General features: G+C 37.1%; 1 protein-coding gene across 2 annotated transcripts in view; it reads left to right on the top strand.

Annotated features, from left to right (window-relative positions):
• Positions 1-18,600, top strand: part of ENPP6 (ectonucleotide pyrophosphatase/phosphodiesterase 6) — a 150,593-nt gene that overhangs the window by 97,396 nt on the left and 34,597 nt on the right. For both annotated transcript variants that reach the window (XM_077761972.1, XM_077761980.1), the window contains exon 3: positions 17,880-17,991. In XM_077761972.1, coding sequence (XP_077618098.1) covers positions 17,880-17,991 — 112 coding nt within the window. The remainder of the gene's footprint in view (positions 1-17,879; positions 17,992-18,600) is intronic.

Below are 18,600 nucleotides of genomic sequence, written 5' to 3'. Positions count from 1 at the left end.
TGTGATTTTTTATGGGCTCGACTTGGTGGTCCTTGGAGAGAGTTGCCAGGAAGCAAGGATCATTCCGGAAAGCGGTGTGTGTCGTATAAATGCACCACAGCTAGGAGAGATAGATTGCGAGCTGGTGGGGAAACCCTGGGACCCTCACTTCTCCCATCTGAGACCCTTGTTTTCCCTGTAAAATTAAAGGGGTTTGATGTATGGTTGCCACGAAGGGCTCTCAAAGCCCTGAGCTCTGCTAGGATCCGTGGGGATGTCATTCACATTCTAGACATCGTGGCTTGCATATTTATTTTGACAATGTTTTTGGCCACAGCAGTCAAGTGTGGTCATGACAAAATAGGTATATTCAAATAAGTTGCTACTGGATGGCAATTAAGTGTTTTTTAAAAAGAAAGGTCTTTTTAAAGAAGTCCAGCATGCGCTTAGTGGTGGCCCTCTCTGCCCTTGAAGTTCCCTTCAACTCTGTATGTTTTTGTTAGGTTGTAGAAGATTCCCACCCAGCCTGATGTGGGAATATCCAGTGGGAAGATGGATTCTAGACAGAGATAAGATGAAATCCTAGAAAATGAGCCTTAATGAAGGGCAGTTCCCTTCAAAGTTCCCTGAGAGCAGTGAGGAAACAAGATGGGATAAAGCCAAATCATGCCCTCAAAGTGTTTGTGAAACCAAAATCTTACTCCATAGCTCCTGGCTGATCTTTCAAACTGAGATCCAGGCCACTGCCTTTGTTTCCCCACATCCCTATGCAGAGATCCAGAAATCCTGCTTTCCTCAGTCATGTTGAGGTGACCTGCAATGACCTCAGTTGCTCAGATTCCATGCTCCCCCCGAAGCCATGGAAATGGGCTGGAGGAAGGAGACTCAAATCTGGAGCAACATACCCACTTTTACAGATTGAGTGCATGACAGATCCAGAAAGGGCCTGTGGACTCCTGGTTAGAGAACCATCTTGTGCGATCCACACAACCCCCGCCCCCACCAGTCTGCTCATTTCCCTCAGATGAAGACTGATGAAAACAAAACAAAGTACCTACGAGAACTCGCCTAGGAATGATTAGCCTTGCTCTCCCTAAGCCTACCAGCTTCGCTAATGTTCCATTGCATTGCGGCTGTCATCTCTGCTTCCTGTTTCCTTTGCCAGTCATTTATTCATTCTGGGTCCTGAGATTAGAAGTAGAGTGAATGTGTCCGCGTTTTGAGATCTCACCAAAGAAAGACCATTCTGGATGGAGAGAGCAGAAGGATTGCACTTGTCCCCGTTTGTGTCCACCTGGGGACTAGTTTCATCTCTCAGGGGCACATGAAGGTGCATAGCTTCTATCGAAATTCACCGTGTTTGCAGGACCTGGATTCAGGGCATCTCTGATGGGTCCAGATACGATCCTTTCACCCTATCATTTGGCTCTCTGATTACCTGAATAGATAGCAAATCATAATGCCCCATTTGCTCTGCTCTGAAAGTGCTTCCTCTCCCTTTGCTCACAGAGCTTCAGTTGTGGGACAACCCAGAGGAGAATAAATTATATGACTGTAAGTCATACGTCACCTCCCACTCCCCACACCACTTTATGCCTAGAGGCTTTCTGAACATTACAGCTCCCTTAGAGTAGAGCTACTCCTGCCTGGCTTCCCAGTTCAAGGTTCTTCACACTGGGTTCCAAGGGTTTACAAGAGCAAGATTGCTTTAAAGGAAATCAGTTCTAAGAGCCTCAACTTCCATGTGCATGGCAAATATTGGCTTGATGAAAACATGCCCTTTCCGTACTTTATGTCAGAAAGGAGTACCCCTCAGCCATCCAGAATCTTACTAAGGTGTGTTGCTCTGACGTATGAAAACCTCCAGGTATCAAATAAAGGGACAGTTCAAAATATTGGTGTCGGTGTTGAGAAAGTGNAAAAAAGTAAGGAAAAATAGACAAGTCTTGACTGAAAAAGCAAGAGAAAAAAAAAGATGATAAATTCAAGCCCACTTAAGTTCCACATATCAGATGTGGACTTTAAGGAGCTATGATAAAAGAATTAAGTGACAAAATGGAGACTTGCACTAACCAACTAGAAATCTTTTTTAACAAGTGAATTCTAGAACTGAAGACAGCATTCCAGCTTAAATGCAGAGAGACAAAAGAATGGAAAAGATAGAAACAAATGTAAGTGATGTATGGGACAGTGAAAAGTCTGGAGGAGAATTAGAGAGAGAGAGAGAATGAGATACAAGTAATACTTGAGACATAGTGACTAAGGACTTTCCAAAATAGACATGAGATATCAGATCATAGATTCAAGAAGTGCTATGAAACCCAGGAAAGAACATTATGAATTTCAGAACTACTGAAAATCACAGATAATGAGAAAATCTTCAAAGCTGCCAGAGGAAAATTATCAAAGGGTCTATAATAGACTGACAGCCAACTTTCCAATAGGAATATCGGAATCCAGAAAGGAAATGGAATGGTATCCTCAAAGAGCATAAANGTATCAACCCCAAATTCTATATCTATTGAAAATAAACTTCAAAAATGAAGACCAAAAAATCACTTTGTCTAGATACAGAAAACAGAATTTGTTGCCAGCAGGTTTAGAGTAAAGGAAATACTAAATTCTTTAGGCAGAAAGAAAATGGTCACAGATGGAAGTACAGAGAAGGAGGGAAGAATGAGGGGCAACACAAAGGGTAAATATGTAGGTCAAAGTAAATTAGTAATAGTAATAATAATAATATTTGGATTAAATATCTGTAGAGAATTAACATAGATGGCAACAGAAGCACAGAAGGTGGGAGAAATGTAAAATTCAAAGTATTCAAATGTCTTTGTATTTTCTGGGAAGTTACAGAAGTACAAATTTATATTAGACTTCACTAAATGAATATTCCCATTTTTTGGTCATATTTAGGGCCCTATGCCACAAAGAGATTAATTAAAATATATAAATAATGGGGCACCTGTGTGGCTCAGTCAGTTATGTGTCTGACTCTAGATTTTGACTCAGGTCATGATCTCAGTTTGTGAGAAAAAGCCCTACATTAGGCTCTGCACTGACAGAGTAGTCAGCTTGGGATTCTCTCTCTCCCTCTCTCTTTGTCCCTCCCCTGCTCACCCTCTCACTCTCTCTCAAGATAAACTTAAATATACATATATATATAACAAGCTAATAAAGTCAGGGAAACTGAACAACAGTAATACATACTTAGTCCAAAAGAAATCAATAAAGGAGAGAAAAACTATCAAATTAATGATGAATACATGACCTTTAGTTAGATGGCTGATTTAAACACAAAGATATCATTAAATGTGTTGCATGTAAAAGTTTACTTCTTTACTCCTGGGTGGCTTAGTCTGTTAAGTGTCCGACTTTCGCTTAGGTCATGATCTNTGCCCTCCACCTCAGAGCCTGGAGCCTGTTTCAGTCTGTGACTCCCTCTCTCTCTGACCCTCCCCTGCTCACACTGTCTCTCTCTCTCTCCTAGAAATAAATAAAACATTAAAAAAAAATTGTTTTTAAAAGTTTACTTCTTTACTAATGTTTTAGNTGACCCTCCCCGGCTCACACTGTCTCTCTCTCTCTCCTAGAAATAAATAAAACATTAAAAAAAAATTTTTTTTTTAAAGTTTACTTCTTTACTAATGTTTTATAATTCCAATTATTTTGAGTTATTCTGGTTATACAAAGTTCAAAAGCAGGTGAAAATAAGCCACATTGTTAGAAGAGTGTTTACACTTGGGAGAACAGGGACTTGAAGGTGCCTGTGTGTGACCGTAACGTTCTGTGTTCTCTCTCCTGGTCTGCGTGCTGGTTACGCAGCTGCATTCACTTTACAGGAACTCACTGACCTGTATCATTATGATTTTTTCATTTTTGTCTGTGTTAAACTTTAATAGATACTTACATTAAAAACAACTATCATCAGACAAGACAAAAAGCATAACTAATCTGTGCTGCTTCTAAAACACATACATTAAATGTAAGTATGTGGAAAAGTTTAAACTAATAACATTTAAAAAAGATGAGTTTAAAAAACTAACCAAGAGAGAGCTGGTGCAGCTATACTAATGTGAGTCAATGTAGACTAAAAACCTAAACTATTTTTATTTTTTAAATGTTTAGTTATTTTTGAAAGAGAGAGAGAGAGAATGATCAGAGGAGGGGCAGAGAGAGAGGGAGACACAGAATCTGAAGCAGGCCCCAGGCTCTGAGCTGTCAGCACAGAGCCCGACACAGGACTTGAACTCCCAAACCATGAGATCATGACCTGAGCTGGAGTCGGATGCTTAACTGGCTGAGCCACCCAGGTACCCCTAGACTATCTTTAAAATAAAGGACACTTTAGGGGGCACCTGGGTTAAAATGAATGAATGAATGAATGAATGAATGAATGAACAAATAAATGACACTTCTTGTTGATATAAGGTTCCATCTACCAGGAAAGTGTAACAATTCTAAATTATAATGCTACTAATTGTACAGTCTCAAGTAAAACAAAAATTGACAGAACTAAAGGAGAATTGGTAAATCCATGATTTTAAAAGATCTTAAGACCTCCTTTTCAGTAACTGATAAAATAACAAAAAAATTAGAAGGGTATAGAAAACTTATACAACAAATTCACATATTTACCAACTTGATATTTACCAGAACACTGCACCTGACAACTGATGAATACATATTATTCTCAAGTGCACATGGAACATTTGTAAAAAATGACCATATGGTAGTCATAAAGCGTTCTTCAACAAATTAAAAAAGTGTGAAATTGTACAGAATGTGTTCTCTAGTTACAGTATAATTATAGTCAATAACAGAACGAAAAATTTAAATCTTCGTATATTTGGAAAATAATCAGAGACTTCTACATAATTCATGATTCAGAGAAGAGGGTATTGTGAAAATATAGGGAATATCTTGAAAGGAAGGTTAGTGAAAATACTACATATAATGTAACAGGATAAATGGAATGCAACTAAACTCATACCTGAAAGGAAATTAATACTCATACGTGCATGTATTAGATAAGAATAAAAGCTGAAAATCAATAGTCCAAGTTTCCATCTCAGAGAAAAGTCAATTCCATCACATGGAGAAAAAGAAATAATAAGAGCAGGAATGAAGTAGAAACCAAGCATACAACAAATGCGACAGAGTCACATTTGTTCTTAGCAAAAAACTAATAAAATGGATGAAATCTTGACAAGACTTATCAAGAAATAAAACGAGAAGACAAAATAACCGGTAATAACATGGAAAAGGGGGCATCAACATAGAACCTACAGACATTAAAAAGCCAGCAAAATAATATGAAAAATGTTATGTATTTGAAAATGTAACTGAAATAGATTGCTGGAGAAAAAATTACCAAAACTGACAAAAAGAAATTGAAAATTGGAATCCTTCTATATCTATTTTTAAATTAAATCTTTAAAAACCTTCCCTAGCAGAATGCCCCAGTATTAGATGTCTCCCCCAGAGAAGTTTTCAAACATGTAAGGGAAAAATAACAGCAGTCTTACACCGACTCCTTCAGAGAATATATCATGATAAATCACATCCACAACAAGGTCAGCATAAGCTTGATACTAAAATGTGGCAAGCATATTAAAAGAAAGTCAAAGGGCACCTGAGTGACTTGGTCGGTTGAGTCTGACTCTTGATTTTGGCTCAGGTCATGAGTTCATGGTTCGTGAGATCAGGCCCCGTGGTCTCCATGCTGACAGCATGGAGCCTGTTTAGGATTCTCCCTCCCTCCCTCCCTCTCTCTGCCTCTCCCCTACTTTCTCTCTCTCACAATTAATAAACTTAAAAAAATTTTTGTAAGTCAGATTACAGGGCAACCTTTTTCATGAACATAGATATAAAAATTCTAAACAAAAAATTTATAAACGGAATAATACATAAATAGAATAATACGTGCCAAGCAAATTGAGTTTATTACAGGAATAAAAGATAGGTTGAATATTTTAAAATCTCTCATTGTAATTCACAGCAGCAACAGAATAAAAATAAAAACAAATTTGATTATCTCAGTAGATAAATAAAAACTATTTGATAAATATCAATAATTCATTAAAAAATTCTTAGTAAACTAAACTGAAATTTTATTAGAATAAACTTGGGAAACTAGTAAAATATCTTCCTTAATCTGATAAAAACTGTGTACCAAAAACCCTATAGCAAACATTGTAGTTGCTGGTAAACAGGTTCAGGAATGAGATAAGGATGCCTTCTACCATGACTTTTATTCAAAATTATATTTAGAGGTCCTATCCAGTCAGGAGATGTGGTGGGGAGGTCAGGGGTAAAAGGTATAAAACAAAAAGAAAAAAATTAATTATTCACAGATGACTGCTTCCGCAAAAATCCAGAAGCATTCACTTTTAGAGTTAATAAGTCTTTTGATATAAGGTCAATATTTAAAATTATTGTATTTATATATGCTAGGAACAAAAAATTAGAAAATGACAATTTAAAAGCCAATTAATTTCCAGTAGAATCAAAAACACAAAAAATAAAGGAATGAATCAAACAAAAATGGCTTGAGAACTCTACATAGAAAATTATTTAGAAAAGTATGAAAAGACCTTAAAAAGTGGAGGAATATATTATGTTAATGAATTGAAAGCCTTAATATTATTCCAGTTTTCCCCAAGTTGATCTGTAGATTGAAAACTCTAGCAGTTTGTACATATGCATTTGTGTGTGAATTGACAGGTGAGTTCTGAAATTTATATGGAAATGCAGAATCAAAAACAATAAAAACAATCTTGAGTCAGATGAACAAAACTGGAAGATTTACTCCATTAAATATAGACATTTAAAACTATAAAAATGAACACAAAATGGTATTTTTACAGGAGTAGATGAATAGACTAAAGGTTAGATATTCTTGAAACAGACCCACAAATATATGGTCAATACCTGATTTGTGACAAGGGAGACACTTTAAAGAAGTGATGAAAGATGGTCTTTTCAACAGAATATGAAAGATCTATTGAATATATATGAATATATATATGATATATATATCTCCAGACTCCTGTCTAACACTATCCATTACATTAATTCTAGGTAATTCCAGGTGGATTGTAGATCTAACTGTAAAATGTAAAACATAAAGCTTCTAGAAGGAAATATAGGTCAATATCCTCATGGCCTTGGGTAAGAAAAGTATTCCTGAAACAGGAAAAAATAGCTTAACAGGGTATCCCAGTGGTCAATAAACATAGGTAAAGCTACTCAACATCATTGTTTATTAGAAAACTGCAAAATGAAACTGCAACAAGATAACTGCATGACTGCCCAAATGGAAAATGGTTAATTAAAAAAACCTGACAAATCCAAGTGATAGCACAGATGAGACAACTGCCAGTCCCATAACGAGCTGATGGGAGCCACCTAATAGAAGAGCTTTGAAAACTCTTTGTTATAATCTAATAAAGTTGAGCATATGTATACCACAGATCTAGCAGTTCTATTCACACATGTATTCCAACAGAAACGCAGACCTAAGTGCGTCAAAGAACATGCACACAAATGTTTATGTCAGCGTTATGCATAGTTTTTAAAAACTGGATAGTGATACAATACGACTTTTGTGTCCTAATCTGTATATTAGAAGAAAATTGGAAGTTGTCAGTAAAAAATACATTTTTGGTTTCTTATTCCAAAATGACAGATATTTATTTTAATAAACTTGGTTCAATTCAGTAAACAATAATAAGAATTTAAAGTCAACGACAATCCCTCTAAATCAGTCAGGAATTTTCTGCTGCAAGTATGAGAAAATTGGTTAACAGTGAACAATGGACACACACATGGGAATTCATTTGTATCATGTTACAACCACTTGATGTGGTTCATCTGCTTAACCTCATTTATTTACTTATCTTAATGTTTAAATGTTTGTTTTGAGAGTGTGAGAGAGTGTGCATGCAAGTGAGGGAGGGGTAGAGAGAGAGATTCCTAAGCAGGCTCTGCACTGTCAGCATGGAACCCAACTTGTGTTCAACTCATGAACCATCAGATCATGACCCAGTCTGAAATTAAGAGTCAAGTGCTTAACCAGCTGAGCCACCGAGGCATCCCAACAACCTGATTTTAAAAACCCAGGATTGTTATATCCTTTGGCTACATTTTAACATACTTACTTTAAAAAAAAAAGCAAAATGAACTATGTGGGTATTAATATCCTCAACTGGGATTCTATACATGGGATTGCAAATGATAACTGGCTATATAGTCTGTTTTTCTTCCCTTTTTGACTTAATTTCCAAGAAGTGAAGAGCCAAATTTATGTTTAATTTCAGTAAATATAAACCTGGTGGCTGATATATTTATTTCATTCCCTTTATACACTTAAAAATAAATATATTTATATATTATGTTTATTTATTTTGAAAGCAGGGAGGGGCAGAGAGAGAGGGAGAGAGAGAATCCCAAGCAGACTCTGTGCTGTCAGTGTGGATTTACTTTTTAACATAATACATGTTGTCTCATGGTTTCAAGATGGCTGCTGTAGACCCAGGGATCGTGTCCTCACAACCTGCATTCCAAACTGGAAAAGACAGAGGCAGTGCCAGCAAAGCACTTTATCTTTCATATGGAAGCAAAGCTTCCCACTCTCAGCTACTCAGCAGATCTCAGTTTTCCAGTACTGGTCATATGACCATTCCTAGCCACAAAGGGCTCTGGTGAAGTAAGGTTTTCCTCCTTCTACGGTAAAGAGATGGAAACTGAGAAAGGAGTTCAGAATGACTTCAGTTTGGCCCAAAAAAGTCTACCAAACCAGACACCAAATTTACCTTTTCTCATACTCAATTTATTTTCTTAATTTCCTACATTCATATTACACTCATTTCCACTCTTTTTCTCTGACACAGATATGCTTTAAATATTTTCAGAAATGCGATCCTTTTACATACTATTTATGACCCTTTCACCTAAAATATTATACTAGTAAATACAAATGACATAATGATTTTTAAAGCCTGAATGGTACTTCATTATATGGATATACCATAATTCAACCACATCTCTACTTTCAAACACTTAAATTGCTTTTTAAAAATCCATTTAATGTTTATTTATTTTTGAGAGAGAGAGAGAGAGAGACACATAGAATGCAAGTGAGGGATGGGCAGAGAGAGAGGGAGACACAGAATCCAAAGAAAGCTCCATGCTCTGAGCTGTCAGCACAGAGTCCAAAGTGGGACTCAAGCTCATGGACCATGAGATCATGACCTGAGCCGTAGTCAGATGCTTAACCACCTGAGCCGCCCAGGTGCCCCCAGCTTCCAACCTTTATATTTCAATCTTTAGATCAATGTCTACAATGAAACATTATATATTGCCATTCCGTTCCTTCCAACAACAATGAAAATGCTTCACCTTCCTTCCGTAGCACTCTCCCTGAATTTTTGTTGACATAATTTGGAACTTTAGATCCAGATTATTACATTAACTTAAAACTATATGCACTTCCTTTTTCAAAATATTGTAAAATATTTTTACATAGCTACACAATATTTATTACTTAGATGTAACTATATTTTGCCATTTCATTGTTCACTGCTATTTATTTTAAAACCACATCTTCTTCATTCTTGAAGAATTTCATTCTATTGAAAATTAAAGTGTACATGGTCCCTTCAAGTAGAAGGGGATCAGATGTGAATCAGGGTGTTGTTTTAGCCCCAAATTTACAACTTTGTGAAGTATTAAAATATAAATGTTTCTTTGACATATTTCTCAGTAAGCTTGAGTAAATCTTAATAGTAAGGAAGGCATAAATTCTGTCCTTCTATGTCTGAAATTTCCAGATACCATTTTAAAATAATACCTAAAGTTTTGGAGTCATATAAAACTAGATTCAAATGTCAGCTCTTTCTTGCACTTGAGCCCTGTGACAGTGGGGAAATGTCTTTACTTTTCTGACTCAGTTCCTTGTGTGTAAATGGGAGGTGCTATCAGCTTACAGGGTTCATAAGGTTTATACAAACTAAAGTGTATCAACACTGGTACATAGCAGCCAGTCAATAATGGAGTGTTATTTATTAATCTTTCTACAATACCATCTTAATTCAGCATTATTCACACCTCAGTATGATATTATGCACATTAAAGTTATTCCATTAAGATATATCATTATTTTAATTTTTTAGATAAAATTTACATAACAGTAAAATGGGCAGATCCTAAGAATACATTTTGGTGCATTTTCATACTTGCGCGCCTCTGTAACGACCACCCGAATCAAGCTAAAAAATTTTTCCATACTCATTCCTCTTCCTAGTCAACCACTCCCCATCCCCAGAAGCAAATGTTTTCTTTCTTTNTGAGGTCAAGGAGGTTGTTTCCTGCTTTCTCCTCTAGGGTTTTCATGGTTTCCTGTCTCACATTCAGGTCCTTAATCCATTCTGAGTTTATTTTTGTGTATGGTGTGAGAAAATGATCTAGTTTCATTCTTCTGCATGTTGCTGTCCAGTTCTTCCAGCACCATCTGTTAAAGAGGCTGTCTTTTTTCCATTGGATGCTCTTCCCCGCTTTGTCAAAAATTAGTTGGCCATATACTTGTGGGTCCAATTCTGAGTTGTCTATTCTATTCCATTGGTTTATGTGTCTGTTTTTGTGCCAATACCATACTGTCTTAATGATGACAGCTTTGTAGTAGAGGCTGGCGTCTCGGATGGTGATGCCTCCTGTTTTGGTTTTCTTCTTCAGTATTTGGCTATTTGGGGTCTTTTGTGGTTCCATACAAATTTTAGGATAGTTTGTTCTAGCTTTGAGAAGAATCTTGGTGAAATTTTGATTGGGATTGCATTGAATGTGTAGGTTGCTTGGGGTTGTAATGACATCTTAACTATATTTTTTTCTTCCAATCCATGAACATGGAATGTTTTTCCATTTATTTGTGTCTTCTTCAATTTCCTTCATAAGTTTTGTATAGTTTTCATCATACAGATTTCTTATATCTTTGGTTAGGTTTATTCCTAGGTATTTTATGCTTTTTTGTGCCATTGTGAATGGGATCAGTTTCTTGATTTCTCTTTCTGTTGCTTCATGGTTGGTGTATAAAAATGCAACCGATTTCTGTATGTTGATTTTGTACCCTGCAACTTTGCTGAATTCATGGACCAGTTCTAGTAGGCTTCTAGTGGACTCTGTCAGGTTTTCTATGTATAGTATCATGTCGTCTGCGGAAAGTGAAAGTCTGACTNGTAGTGAGTGTGTGTTTAGGAATTTGTCTATTTCTTCTAAGTTTTCTAGTTTGTTGACATATAGTTTTTCATAGTATTCCCTGATAATTGCTTGTATTTCTGCATTTGGTTGGTTGTAATAAGTCCTTTTTCATTCATGATTTTGTCTGTTTGGATGATCTCTCTTTTCTTTTTGAGAAGCCTGGCTAGAGGTTTGTTAATTTTCTTTAATTTTTTCAAAAACTCAACTCTTGGTTTCATTGATCTGTTCAACTGTTTTGTTTGTTTGTTTGTTTGTTTCTATATTGTTTACTTCTGCCCTGATTTTTATTATTTCTCTTCTCCTACTGGGTTTGGGGTGCTCCTGCTCTTCTCCCTCTAGTTGCTTTAGGTGCGCTGTCAGATTTTGCACTTGAGCTTTTTCTAATTTCTTGAAATAGGACCAGAGTGCAGTGTACTTTCCTCTTAGGACTGCCTTTGCCCCATATCATAGAGTTTGGATTGTTGCATTTTCATTTTCATTTGTTTCCATATATTTTTTAGTTTTTCTCTAATTGCCTGATTGGCCCATTTGTTCTTTAGTAGGGTGTTCTTTAACCTCCATGTTTTTGGAGGTTTTCCAGACTTCTTCCTGTGATTGATTTTGAGTTTCATAGCATTGTGACCTGAAAGTGTGCGTGGTATGATCTCAGTTCTTTTATGTTTATTGAGGGCTGCTTTATGTCCCAGTATGTGATCTATCTTGGAGAATGTGCCAGGTGCACTTGAGAAGAAAGGGAATTCCATGGCCTCAGGATGTAGAGTTCTAAAGATATTTGTCAAATCCATCTGGTCCAATGTGTCATTCAAGTCCATTGTTTCTTTAGTGAGTTTCTGTCTAGTTGATGTATCCATTGCTGTAAGTAATGCATGTAAAGTCCCCTGCTATTAGGACATTCTTATCCATGATTGTTTGTTTGTGATTAATTGTTTTATATATTTAGGTGCTCCCANGGGCCCATTTCTCCCTCGCTGTTTTCAAAATTCTCTCTTTGTCCTTATATTTTGCCAGTTTCGCTATGATATGTCGTACAGATCGATTCAAGTTACGTCTGAGGGAAGTTCTCTGCTAAAATTTGTTCCAGGATTCCTTCAGCACCTTTCCCTCTCTGGGATTCCTATGATATGGATATTGTTCCATTTGATTGTATTACTGAGCTCTCGAACTCTCCTTTAATGTTCCTGGATCAGTTTATCTCTCTTTTTCTCAGCTTCCTCTTTTTCTGTAATTGTGTCTTTTAAATCACTTATTTTCCTTTCTGCCTCTTCAATCCGTGCTTTGGACCCCTCCATTTTATTATGTATCTCATTTATAGTATTTTTTAATTCATCATAACTATTTTTGAACTCCATAGTCTTTGTAGCATTAGTTTCTGTGATGTCTTCCATGCTTTTTTCAAGCCCAGCGATTAATTTTATAACTGTTGTTTTAAGTTCTTGTTCAGTTATGTTGCTTATATCTGTTTTGAGCAGTTCTTTAGCTGTCATTTCTTCCTGGAATTTCTTTGGAGGAGAGTTCTTCCATTTTGTCCTTTTGGTTAGCTTTCTATCGTTTATTTTAAAAGCTTGTTGTGCACTCTGCCCCTGTGGGTTCTGCTGTATTAAAGAGGGCTCTTTGACTGTCCCGGGCCTGTCTGTTCAGAAATGTTCTTTGAATGGTGTCTCTTGGTTTCTCTTGTTGAGACTTTGGTTAATTTCCCTACTCGTAGTGGTATTTGGGACTCTCCACCATGTGTACTTTGGTTTGTTTCTTGAGGTAGCCGCAATTATGAGGTTTCCTTCCCAATGTATTCTGTCTCTTTCTCTTCCCAAATTCCTGTGGCTCAGTGTCCTATGATTTCAGGCCTTCTCTGTTTGAGAGATGGGTGCAAGCAAAATGCACAGAGCTCCCTACTTCTCACTGTCTTGCCGTCACTCTCCGAAGCAAATGTTTTCTGATTTCTCTTGTCATAGATTTGTTTTGTCTGTCAGACTTCATATAAATGGAAATCACACCACACATACTCTTCCATGTCTGCCTCCTTTCATGCATTGTAAGAGTTTTGAGTTACACTCCCTGGGTGGCACGTGACAGTGGTGTACTGTTTTTCACTGTTGAGTATTATTTCATAGCAGAAATATATCACAGATTGTTTTTCCATTCTCCTATTGTGTATATTTGGGTTATTTCCAGTTTGGAGTTATTATAGCTCATACTACTGTGAACATTTTTGTACAAGTTTTTGAAAATATTTATTAGAGAGAGGGGGGCGGAGAGAGGGAGAGGGGTAGGGACAGAGAGGGGGAAACAGGATTTGAAGTGGGCTTTGTGCGAACAGCAGAGAGCCCAATGTGGGGCTCAAACTCACTAATGGTGAGATCATGACATAAGCCAAAGTTTGACACTTAACCAACTGAGCCACCCAGGCATCTCTGTATAAGTCTTTCTGTGGAAATACGTTTTTATTCCTTTTATGTAAATTTCTAGGGGGTGAAATTGCTAGTTCCTTGGGTAATGATATATATTTGACTTTTTGGGAAACTGGTGAACAGGTTTATAAGGTGGCTATATCATTTTACTCTCCCACATGAAAACTATAAAACTTCTAGTTGCTCATCTCCAGTTGATATTTTACAAAATTTATTTTGATGTATTACCATATCAACTGCTTATACTTTTTGTTGCATGGTATAAATATTTTTCCATCTCTTTGTTTTTAACCATTGTTTTTATATTTAAAAATTTTTTCTCTTACATATTGTATGTAGTATATATTTGGGTTTTAATTTTTAATCTAGTCTGACAATCTCCGCCCTTTAAATAAAGGGTTTAATTCAGTTACACTTGATGTAACCATTGATATGGTTGGGTTTAAGCTTACTATGTTTGTATTATTTTTAGTTTGTCTTAACTGTTTTTATTCCTCTGTTGCTCATTTCCTGTGTTCTTTTCCATTGAATACTTATGGAATTTTATTATATTTTCTCTATTGATTCCAGATTTTATTGATTTTTCCCCCTAAGGGTTACTCTACCAACATGCATCCTTGCCTTATTCATGTTCTACCTTGAAATAATATTTGTATTACTTCACAATGAAGATAGAGTTTAAATTCAATTAAATTTTAAAATTATATTAAATTTTGTAATGCCATTGGTCTACTTATACACTCTCTATATTTTTATTTGCTCTATTTTACTTAAACATATATTGTAAACCCCACAATATATTGTGTTTAATCTTGCTGTATAAAGTCATTAATCCCCCTCCCCTGCTTGCGTGCTGTCTCTCTCTCTCTCTCAAAAATAAATAAACATTAAAAAATAGATTTAGGGGTACCTTGGTGGTTCAGTTGGTTGAGTGTCTGACTTCAGCTCAGGTCATGATCTCATGGTTCATGGGTTCGAGCCCTGCTTTGGGCTCTTTGGTGACAGCTTTGAACCTGAAGCCTGCTTCAGATTCTGTGTCTCCTTCTCTCAGCCCCTCTCCCCTGCTTGTGTGCGGTCTCTCTCTCTCAAAAACAAATGAACATNTCTCTCTCTCTCTCTCTCTCTCTCTCTCCTAGAAATAAATAAAAATATTTAAAAAAAAAAGAAAGAAAAGTTAAAACATTAATTAAAATAAAAAATTAGTAATTTAAAAAAATTTAAATATATAGTTAATAATCTCTTAAAGAAATATATTTTATGTTCCCCCTTTCTGGCCAACATTTGTGACATCTGTGGATCTGGTTCTGTAGAATATTTTTCTCTTACTTATGAGGCACATTTTACCGCTTCTTAGTACATCTCATGCTTTTTTTATTACATGCCAAGCATTGTATGAAAAAGAACAATAGAGAGTGTAGCAAATGATATTTTCCCTGAAAAAGTTCATGTCTCTTCCTATGTCAGGCCTTTGGGGTGGAGGTAAATGAATGTAATCTGTGGCTGAGCTGGGTCTGGCCTTTTTTGAAGCTTTAGTTAGATTTACTTTGCCACTCGTTTCAGATGTCATGAGGGAAGATAAGGCTGCCTACCTTTTTAGCAGGCCTTGGAATTTGTCCAGTGGATAGCTCTCTGTTCTTTACATAGAAAGTTTATGCTGCCTGCTTTTTTTAAAAAACACTTAAATGTTTATTTATTTATTTTTGAGAGAGTGAGCACAAGCAGAAGAGCAGAGAGAAAAAGAGAGCACAAGCGGGGGAGGGGCAGAGAGAGAGGAAGACACAGAATCCAAGGCAGGCTCCAGGCTCTGAGCCATCAGCACAGAGCCTAGTGGGGGCTCGAACTCATGAACTGTGAGATGATGACATGAGCTGAAGTCAGGCACTTAACTGACTGAGCCACCCAGTGCCCCAATGCTGCCTACTTTTTGAATCACTGGGTTCTTTTTCTCTCCAGCACTGTCCTCAACTTTCTGCAGCTTGGAGCTCTCTCTCCACCTGAAGCTCTGTCTCTAGCCTTTGATGAGCCGTTCTTGTGCCCGGTGAAGGGCTTGTGTATTTGTTTCTCAGTTCTCTTGTCTTACCCTTGGCCTTTGGTAGATGCTACTGTGGTTCTGGACTAAGTCAAAATTCATTGTAATTTTTAAGAATAAAAAATAAAAAATAGATCTACTTTTCCATATATTCTGTCCTTACTATAGAATTCTATATGTAACTAATCAATAAAAAGTTGTCTGTCTCCTTTAGCTTAAGGCAAGTGTCAGTTTCTCAGGTGAACTGTATTACTACACCAATGTTAAGTCTAGATTCATTTTAATCCAATAAAAGGATTAAACAGAATATATGATTGATAATATTAACAAACATAATTCTTATTTATTATACAAAAATACATATTGATATTCATGTGCGAACACAAAAAGTGCAGTTTTTTATCTGCCAAACCCATGATCAAATCCATTACTTGCAAACTCATAATACCCATGTATTAGACGTGTCAGAAGCAGTTACCTGACCACATTGTATAAGGCTGTTAAAGCTCTGAAGGGTAGGTGGTGTCTTACTTCCTTTCGAGTGCTGACACTGACCATAGAGTAGATACAAACAGTGGCCCTCCTGCATTGTTGAGTAAACAGGTTTGAGAGAACAATATACTTTATTAACCAATAGCCTTCAACAGATGAAACACAGATATCTGAAGTGCTGTGACCAGTTAAGATCCCACTGGCGTTTCTTTCTTGAATTTTTTCAAGAACCCATGGACGGGATTTACTCTTGGGTCATTTAGCCTATTCAACTTACTCAACAGTGAAGCCTTGGAAGGGGAACTGCCTGCCTTCTAGGCCTTTCTTAATCGACCTAGATAGCCATTGCTTTCCCAAGGTACCATGCAGAGAGAGATGGATTCTCCCACAGAGTACTAAGATGTGCTGTGGTATGCGGGAGCAAGGCATTCTTGGAGGCTGACCCCCCTTCTCATAAATGAGCTGTAGCCAACCAGCACATGTACCCAGGAGTGGGGTGATTTCCTGGCAGAGACAGCCCTTTCCCCCACACTCCCAGCTCATCCCACTTTTATTTACCTCTACCCTGAAAATCATTTTCCCTGGGCTACAAGAATGCTCACCATCTTGTCTCCTGACACCCCTCGTCTGGAACTTTCTTTTGCATTCAGGTCTCCACCACACACCTTACTGTTTTTCATCTCTGAACTTTTGCTTTTGCTATTCTCTTTGCTCTTTCTTCCCTGCCTCCATCCCCTGACACACTGGCCGTATGTGACTGAGCCGAAGCTGGAGATTCACCGAAGGCTTCTGGAATGAAATAATCCTTGAAATCAATGCCCCACACCAGCAAGCGTGTACCTCATTTTAGACTTCACAAACTATCCTGTTTCCCTATATGTCTCCTCCCACTAGACTCTGGGATGCTCCAGAACGGAGACCCCAACTGACCCAGCTTTGTTTCCGCAATGTCTGAACACAGCGACCAGTTCAGAGTAGGTGCCCAACAGCACTCAACTAAAACTGAGGCTGGCTCATCCCTCTGTGTTCTGTATCGTCATGATGAGATTGTATCTCTCCCTCAGAGCAACTACTTCTATTTGTCCCAGGGTCCAGGGCAGGGAAGCGAAGGCCACTGCAGCTTCTAACATCTGAATGCCCTTAATCTTTTTACTTCATTTTGGAAGAGGCAAGGTCATGTCTCAGAATCCCTGCTTTGACTCAGTGATTTTTAGGCTTGCTAATTTAGTGCAGTATCTCTAAGTCCAATTGGACTAGTGTGGTGTTTATTTTATTATTCCTGGACTAATCAGATACTACCTAAGACTTGACTTTAGAATAGACAAAGACACACTAGAAGGCTTTAGTGTTATAAAGAATCTATAGAAGAAAGTTTTAATTAAGACCTTTCTGTGTACTAATTAATTTTTTTTGTTTCAAGTTGGGAAAGACAAACGTTAGTGAAATTTTACTAGTCCCTGTCATGGGACACCAGAGTTGCACAGGAATGACGTTTGAGAACCTCTGCTCCAGTTAAACAACATTTAACTATAATTTTATAATATATATACACACATATATACATACATATAATATACCAACTTTCAGCAACAGGTTCTTTTATTTCATGAAAATGAACAAAAATTGTATTTTGGCTAATGGTGTTTGCTTCCTGAAATAGGCTCATAACCCTACCTTAATTATTGAAGAAAGTAACCATTTGCCATCTTTTCCCTCCTTAGGCTGTGAGGTTGAGATTCTTGGTGTCAGACCTACTTACTGCCTAGAATATAAAAACGTTCCAACGGATATCAATTTTGCCAATGCGGTGAGCGATGCTCTTGACTCCTTCAAGTAAGTGCCCCAAAGTCTTAGCCATTCTATTGTTCTTCATGGTTTCCGGGACTGATCATGAATGTTAAAGTGAGTTAAGAAGGTTTGGCATGGGTGAAATAAGGTCTCAGAGACGTGGTGAGCCTCTTGCATGGTGAGTGTTAATTACTACTGGAGAAGAATTGTGAGTGAGTCATTTCAGGTAGGGGAACTCTATGTAAATGTTGAATTGGGAGCAAAAAAGTCCCCAAGGGTTTGGGACTTTTCTTTCTTATGTTGATGGACAATAGAAAAGCAAAATGAATGTTAGCATCTCTCTAATTAAGATTTAAGAGAATACTTGTATTTCAGAAAATGTTAATAATTATTTGCCAAAAAGGAAGGATCTGTGGTGAAATGAATTTGGAAAAGTTGCCTCTTCTTGGTAATGTGTGAAACGCATTAGCACATTAGCACAGAGAACCTTTTCTTCCCGTCTCGCATGGAACAGTGACACAGAGCTTTAAAAATGTAGAAATCAGTAATATTGTCCTGAACAGCACATAAGAGTCTGTCAGAGAAACTGGTCAACAAGAAGGGACACCTGGGTGGCTCAGTCGGTAAGCGTCCTACTCTTGATTTCGGCTCAGG

This window comes from Crocuta crocuta, unplaced genomic scaffold (assembly GCF_008692635.1).
Source record: "Crocuta crocuta isolate KB4526 unplaced genomic scaffold, BGI_CrCroc_1.0 scaffold90, whole genome shotgun sequence".
Classification (NCBI taxonomy): Eukaryota; Metazoa; Chordata; class Mammalia; order Carnivora; family Hyaenidae; genus Crocuta; species Crocuta crocuta.
The sequence above is the reverse complement of the archived record's forward strand: the minus strand, read 5'-3'. Positions and strand labels throughout refer to the sequence as shown.